Source organism: Crocuta crocuta, unplaced genomic scaffold, assembly GCF_008692635.1.
Source record: "Crocuta crocuta isolate KB4526 unplaced genomic scaffold, BGI_CrCroc_1.0 scaffold443, whole genome shotgun sequence".
Taxonomy (NCBI): domain Eukaryota; kingdom Metazoa; phylum Chordata; class Mammalia; order Carnivora; family Hyaenidae; genus Crocuta; species Crocuta crocuta.
In genome coordinates this window covers 548,432-555,908 of record NW_027529446.1, presented here as the reverse complement: position 1 = coordinate 555,908, position 7,477 = coordinate 548,432, and the positions used below count along the sequence as shown (strand labels likewise).

Below are 7,477 nucleotides of genomic sequence, written 5' to 3'. Positions count from 1 at the left end.
TGCGCGGCCGCCCGCCCCCTCCCGGGGCTCAGCGCCTGCCCTTGACAGTGTCTGGGGCGCCCCGGGCGGGAGCTGGCGGAATGCCGCACACATGGGCTCCGATTGGCCAGGTAGGAGCTTCCCGTCCCTCAGTCCCTCCTCCTGCTCCCCCGGGTACGGGAAGGGCTCCAGCCCCAACTCAGGGCTGGCATGACCGAGCCTGCCTCTGCAGGTCGTTTCTGGGGTCAGATCGCATGCAGCCCCCCACCCCAGGAAAGGCCCAGAGCAGGTCTGGGGTGGGGGTCATCCTGTCCCCCCCCGCAGGTCTGCGGCCAGAGTTGGGGGGCACTGTTGGACAGCTCCACCAGGTCCCACCAGGGCTCCGCCTGGTGCAGGGAACCCCAAAATGCTGAGAGGCCGAACCACAGCAGCTAACCCCCAAAATTGTCAGGGGGACCAGCTTGCTCCCACCCCACTGGGTCAGGTGGGAGCCTGGGGTCTGAGGGCAGGCGCTTTCCGGGGTGTCCGTGGAGGATAAGTTTGGGTTTGGGTCATCTTGGAGGTCTGCTGGGTGGCTGCTGGGCATCATGGCCTGACAGGAGGACCCCCTGGGCCTTCCGCTCACCTGGGCGGGGTCAGCTCCTGCCCCACCCTCATCCCCGCCTCCCACTCCACGTAGGGGGTGGAGCTGGGAGGGACCCTGGGTGCCCGGCTTGAGGCGTTGCCTCCCTTTGACCCAAGGATCTAGGGGAGAGCTGCTGAGGGCAGCATCGCCACGCTTTTGTCTTTTCTAAGAGAGAGCGGGAGGACGAGCAGGGGGTGGGGCAGAGGGAGGGAGAGTTTGGGGAGCGGCCTCGGCACCAAGCCCTGAGCCGGTCACTCGCTCCGTGGGGCTCCCAGGAACCCATGACCCTGGGATCATGACCGGAGCCAAAATCAGAAGTCGTTGGCTCAGTCGCCCAAGCCACCCAGACGCCCCTCATCCCCACTTTTTAAGTACCCCCTTTATCCCCCCTTTATCGTGGAGCGGCGTGGCGTGCACAGTCGTAGAGGACAGTACGGTCCCCACGGACCCCAGGCCCCTGCTTACGCCTCAGCGCAGCTCGTCTGAGCGGGGCAGGCAGGCGCCCGTGCACCCTCCTTAACCGAAGATCCCTCGGCCCCCCGCGTCCTCTGTCCCAGGGTCCCATCGCCGCCCTGTGTGAATTCCGATCTCACTCTCCTTAGGCCCCGTTGGGCTGAGACGCTTTCTCCCCCTTTCCGCGGGCGGCTGCCCCGGGCGGTCGGGAGGAGCACGGGACGGGTGTCCTGCCCGATGCCCGCCCCCCGGGTTCGTCCCACGATGGCTCTGAGGGGAGTGTCTTCCTCAGGCCGTCCGCTGCCCACGAGGTTCCTCACCACTGACGTTGGCCTTGGCCTCCCGGCCGGGTGTGCTGCTCGTGGGCAGGGACCGCTGTGTGCAGCCCACGCAGGGGTAGGTCCCCCTGAGCAGCCGCCTCACTGGGGCTCCTGCCCACCTGCCCACCCTACTGCCGGTGACTGTTTCCCCTTCAGGAAGCAGGGCCACCTCTCAGGGCCCCTTGGCGCTGCTGGGCTGATGACCTCAGGGGCTTTCGTCACTCTGACCCGGCTTTGGTGGTGCCCTCTGGGAAGGCCACTCTCAGATGGGGTCCCAGAGAGATTTTAGCAAAGACACACGGCCACCTTCGCCTACACCCAGACACCACCCCAGGCAGCCTGCAGGGGTGCGTGCTCCGTGTGCTCCACAGGGAGCCGGCCGCCAGCTGCTGTGGCCCAGCCTTCCCTGGCGTCACGTTCCAGCCTCGGGCTGGGTCCCCTCTGACCCCAGCTGCTCCGGGATGGGGCCGAGTCCGTAGGAGGTCCCGATGGGCAGAGAGCAGTTCTCACGGCCAGCCAGGCCAGACCCCGCACTGCCAGCTCAGCCTTCCCCTGCCCCACTGATGGCTGCTGTGGCCTGGTGAGCCACGGGGCTCCCACTGAGGGTGATGGGCATCCCAGGGGTCAGGCTGTGCCTTTTCCCACTGGGGGCTTGGTGTTTCCCACGTCTGTCCCAGAGCTGCGGACTTTTACAGACCTTCCTCTGGCCACTGCCTGCCCGAGCAGGTGCCAGCTGCTGTCTGCCTCCTCGCCCAGACTTGTCCAGGCTGCCGCCGGGGTGCACCTCCCGTGGGTCTGGGCTTGGCACTGCCCGGGGGCAGGAGCCAGTGGCAGCCCCTCTGGCTTCCCATATGCCATCTGCCACGAGGGCGCCTCGAGTGGCGTCTGATCAAGGCACCTAGCCTCACACCAGCTGACGTGGGCACGGTGGTCCCGGCCGGACTCCGGGACCAGCCCCATCTGGGAGAGAGGCTCCTGCATCCGGTCACCCTCAGGGAGGCCTGGCCCCGTCCCTGCCCACCCCTTCCCGAGGAGTCCTCCTGTCCTTCCCGCACAATGGGCTGCATCACCCTAGGACTGCGTGTGCTCTGGCTTCCGAGCACAGAGCCTTGGGGAGGCTGGACGTTATCACCAGGAATGGGGGTCTGATTCCAACAGAGATTCCTGGGAAGGGAGCCCCAGAAACACAGCCCTCACAGGCGGAGGGGGCAGGAGCACCGGCCGAGGCCAGGGGCCCATTCTCAGGGACCGGGAGGCTGCAGGGACGCTGCCTCCACCCTGCAGAAGCCGGTTCAGCTGTGGCCTTGGGGCCCGAGCCAGCTGCATCCGGGTGGCTCCAGGCCCACACCTCTCCTTCGTCCCCAGAGCCCAAGATGGCTGCTGGCCCGCCCCGCCTGTCTGCCTCACCTTCGCCTGGTGCTCATGCACTGGCATCCCACCTGGCTGGCCCTGGCTCCCCAGTGGCCCCAACAGGCCAAGACACGTAAGCCATGCACAGGGCCTGGGGCCTCCATCGCTCCTACATATGGCCTTATCCAGCCCCACTGGCCTCTGCCCTGCTCACAAAATGCCCCCACGGACTGACCTGAGAGGTCAGTGTGACCTGGTCTTCTGTTGTGGAGGTCAGACGGAAGGGCCTCATCTGGGCAGGTCTGTGGGGCTCCCTCCCCATGAGGAGTCTGCTGAGGACTGTGCCCCCACCCCCTGGTCTGGACTTGCAGGGGCTCAGGGATGGGGAAGGAGGCCTGCCCCTCCCCAGCTTTAGGCACCCAGGGTCCCTGTGTGCAAAACTGGACCCCTACTGCCCCCTCCTGGTGGTTGGTGGTATGAACACCAGAACCCAGCCGGGCGCTATGGGGGGTCTCTGGCTGGGAGCCCTTGAGGGCTGGTCTCCGAGTGTCTGAACACACAGGTTCTCAGTGCCTGTGACCCTGGGGTGGGGGGGAAGGCAACGTGGGAACACCCCGCATTGGGGCTGATTTCTTTAAACTTAGGTTTCTAACTTGTGTGTAACGTGTCCAGCACACCAGTCCCTTGAAGGTGTGGGGCCCTCTGTGCCCTGACATCTGTGTACTGGTGTCACATGTACCCAGTGCCACCTAATTCCAGAACGTTCCATGTCCCCAAACATAACCCTGTCCCCATCACCCATCATCCCACCCCCTTCCCCTCCCCCAACCCCCACGAGGCCCCTTCCTGTCCGTGGATGAGCCTGTTCTGGACGTTTCACACGTGTGGACTCACACCCCACGTGGCTTCTCGTGCCTGGTTCCCTCCCTGAGCGTCGTGTGTTCGGGGTCCGTCCGCGGGGCAGCGGGTGTGGGCGCCTCGCACCTGTTTGCAGCAGGTGTGTCCATTTCCTGGCTGCCCCCACCCCGGACACACAGGCTGCTTCTCATTCTGCTCACGCTCCAGGACTCCACGTACCTCGATGACCTCTCCAACGCCTCCATCTTCTCCTCGTCCGTGGACTCCCTCTCAGACATCGCGGACACACCTGACTTCCTGCCGGCGGACAGCCTCAGCCAGGTGCCCACCATCTGGGATGTGAGCACTGGCCCCTCCGCCCCGGACAAGGTCAGCTCTCCCAAGGGCCCCATCCACAGGCTGGGGGCAGATCCAGGTTATTCGCAGATAGCAGTGAGCGAGGTCACAGGTCAGGGGTACTCATGTTTCCTGCACGGCCCAGAAAATGCTTGGGCTGGGTGGGACCTTCTGTGAAAAGTCGTGCCTCGTGGCCAGGCACCAACCCTGCTGTCTCCCCCAGCTCACCGGCCACGCTGTGCTCTGGCGCGGATGCGGGGTTCGGCAGGAGATGAGCAATGAGCAGCTTCGAACACTGCTTCTTACTCTGGTGCTTCTGCCCCCTGGGGACCCTGGCAAGGTCTGGGGGCCCTGGAGGGGTGGCCCTCGGCCAGCTTTCTGCAAGGGGTCAAGTGCTGAATTGGCGTCTGTGAAGCTGCGGCCGCAGGGCGCTGATGGGGGTGGGGTGGGGAAGTTGAGGCCGGGCAGGAGTCACGGGAGGGGAGCAGGGTCTCCGCGTGCGCCAAGCCCAGACCCCAGCTCGTCCCCAGGACCCGGGCAGCAGGCGCACCGGTGAGGGAGCCCTCGCCCCCTCCAGGCCCCTCTAGGGTTTTCTGCTGGGAGAGAAGCGTCTGGCTTTCAGGAGCCGGAACGTTCGTTCAGGCTGACAGGGCAGCACTGGGAATGTGGACGGGGGCCACGCGCATCTGAGGAGGAGCAGCCCCTTCCGGCCAGCAGCGGGTGGAGCCCAGGGAGCCCTGCCCCGTGGGACGCGGTAGTGGACACGACGCCTGCCCCGCCACTTTGATGTTCCTCGGGCAGCGCCTGGGGCCCAGACGGCAGAATAACGGGGCCCAGTGTGGGACCCACAGAGGGACAAGAAGTGCCCAAGGCAGTCTGCCACGGCCCCTGCCCTTGACAGCCACAGTGGCGACCCAGGCACCCTCCCGTGTCTGGGCCGAAGGACTTCTGAGCAGCCCCCAGCCCCTGCAGGCTGGCATGAGGCGCGGCGGCTTGAAGTGGACCGCGGGAGGGCAGCGGAGCGCAGCGCCCACACCCTGCTGGTGGCCAGCCCGCCGCCTGACTCAGCCTCCCGGAACCCGGGCCCAGCTGTTTGTTTTTATTGATTGGAAAGAAGGGGACTGGGCATTGAGGAAAGGTTTCTGGTCTCCTGGCATCTTGATTTTCATTATGTTTTCTTCTTTGAAGACCGCGTGGGTTGTAAAAATCAAGTGGGGTGTCATGCGGCCGAATCCCTGGGGGACCTGTGTCATCCCGGAGACTGTAAAGGACACCCGAGCTCCACGTGTGCTTGGAACGGACACCTGGCGCTCATGGCCACCAGCCGTGGGGGGTGGGGGTCCCAGGGGAGGTAACCGCGCCCTGAGGGTGGGCAGGTCACGGCCAGGTTTGATACGGCTGAAGTCCGATTGGGTCTCCTGTCCTGGCCCATCTGTGGACTCTGGACGCCACGTGAATTCTTTTTTTTTATTTTTGAGAGGGAGACAGCCTGAGTGGGGTGGGGGGAAGGGGCAGAGACAGAGAACCCGAGCAGCTCTGAGCGGTCATCCAGAGCCTGATGCGGCGCTGGCACTCACAGTGAGATCACGACCCGAGTGAAATCAGGAGTCAGATTTAGCCGACTGAGCCAGCTAGGCTCGCTGGGCGCCACGTGAGTTCCAATCCCAGTGGGCTTCGTGCCCCCAGGGCTGATGGACCCGCCCCATCCAGGCACCAGCTTTGCCTGCCAGGTTATTGGTCCCCTTGGGCCGGACTCCGGTGGTCAGGCTCCCCAGGGTGTGACCGGGGCCTGGGGCATGTCCTCGCTCTGTTTATCTGTGTGATGGGAATTATAGCCTGTTGCTCAAACGAACACGCTGGCGGGCAGCAGGAAGGAGGCAGGCAGCTGGCCCTGCACTGGGGGCAGGAAGACAACGTGGGACCCACCCCCCCTGGAGGCCAGGCCAGGGGGGCCATGGAGGTGCTTCCTCCCCACGTCCTGTCTGCAGGCTCATGTCCGCTCTCCCCTCCAGCTGCTCCTGCCCGCTGGGCCGTGGACGGGTGTTGAGGACCCCGTGTCCTCGCTCTCCAGCACCCCCCTCCTGGTCAGCTACCAGGTAAGCCAGGCTTCCTCCCCAGCCCTGCCCACCTCCCACCTCTCGTAGGGATTAGAACACTCAAGAGGTATCTGTTTGGAAGCAAGATCTGCCCATTTTACAGATGAGGAAACAGGCTCTTGGGAGGCACCACACTGTGAACGGGTGGGCCACTCCCCACCCCTCCTGTTCACTGGACTGCCTGCCCCTTGGGGGAAGGCTGGCCGTGCTGGACAGGACAGGGCCATGCAGCCCTGACCACAGCTCTGACACTGACCTTCAGTCTCAGAGTCAGCCTGAGGAGGAGGAGGAGGCAGAGGAGGATGAGGGAGAGGAGCTGGGCCACACGGAGACCTATGCCGACTACGTGCCCTCCAAATGTGAGTGCCCTGCCCTGCACGAAACCCCAGCTGGTTGGCGTGGGGGTGCGGGCATCTCCGGGTTTCTGGAGGGGCTGGGGAGCTGCGGTCTGACCTTGGGGGCACTTCTGTAATCCCCGCGTGACACAGAGCCCGAGACAGCACAGAGGGTACCCTGAAAAGCCCACCTTTCTCCCCACACGGCTTTGTGCAAAGCACAGATGGGTCCCCTGCCCCCCGTCCACCCCTCTGTTTTCTGGGAGCCCCCCCATCTTAGACCCTCAAAGCCAACCCTGAGACTCTGACCACGCCTCCGACCTGTCCCTGGCTGTGCCTCTGCAGCCAAGATTGGGAAGCAGCACCCCGACCGCGTGGTGGAGACCAGCACTCTGTCCAGCGTCCCGCCGCCGGACATTACCTACACCCTCGCCTTGCCCGCTTCCGACAGCGGGGCCCTGTCCGCCCTGCAGCTGGAGGCCATCACCTACGCCTGCCAGGTAACCTCGGGTCTTCCGCCGGCCCACAGCCCGCCGGGGCCTCCTGCCAGGCCCTGACCGCCGGCCCTTGTCCCGCAGCAACACGAGGTCCTGCTCCCCAGCGGGCAGCGGGCCGGCTTCCTCATTGGCGACGGCGCGGGTGTCGGCAAGGGGCGCACAGTGGCCGGCATCATCCTGGAGAATTACCTGCGGGGCCGGAAGAAGTCCCTGTGGTGAGTGTGCTGTCCCCACCCCCCAGCCCTGGCCGCGCGCGCAGGTGGGCAGGGAAGAGAGGGGGCGCCATGGCACCCACCGGCCCGCACCCCTAGGTTCAGCGTCTCCAATGATCTCAAGTATGACGCAGAGCGCGACCTTCGGGACATCGACGCCTCAGGCATAGCGGTGCACGCTCTGAGCAAGGTGGGTGGGGTCGCCCCCTCCTCTGGCTGGCGGGGTCCTGGAGTGAGCCCGGCTGCACCCCCACGTCTGCCCCTCGTCCCCAGATCAAATACGGAGACAACACTACCTCAGAGGGCGTCCTCTTCGCCACCTACTCCGCCCTGATCGGGGAGAGCCAGGCCGGCGGGCAGCACCGCACGCGCATCCGCCAGATCTTGGAGTGGTGCGGGGAGGCCTTCGACGGAGT

General features: G+C 65.5%; 1 protein-coding gene across 1 annotated transcript in view; it reads left to right on the top strand.

Moving 5' to 3' along the window:
• The window catches only part of SBNO2 (strawberry notch homolog 2), a 34,319-nt gene that overhangs the window by 14,986 nt on the left and 11,856 nt on the right, over positions 1–7,477 (top strand). Inside the window, 7 exon segments of the mRNA XM_077760641.1 lie at positions 3,793–3,954; positions 5,934–6,017; positions 6,280–6,376; positions 6,698–6,852; positions 6,931–7,064; positions 7,161–7,251; positions 7,335–7,477. The exon segment at positions 7,335–7,477 is cut by the window's right edge and continues 1 nt beyond it. Coding sequence (XP_077616767.1) covers positions 3,793–3,954; positions 5,934–6,017; positions 6,280–6,376; positions 6,698–6,852; positions 6,931–7,064; positions 7,161–7,251; positions 7,335–7,477 — 866 coding nt within the window.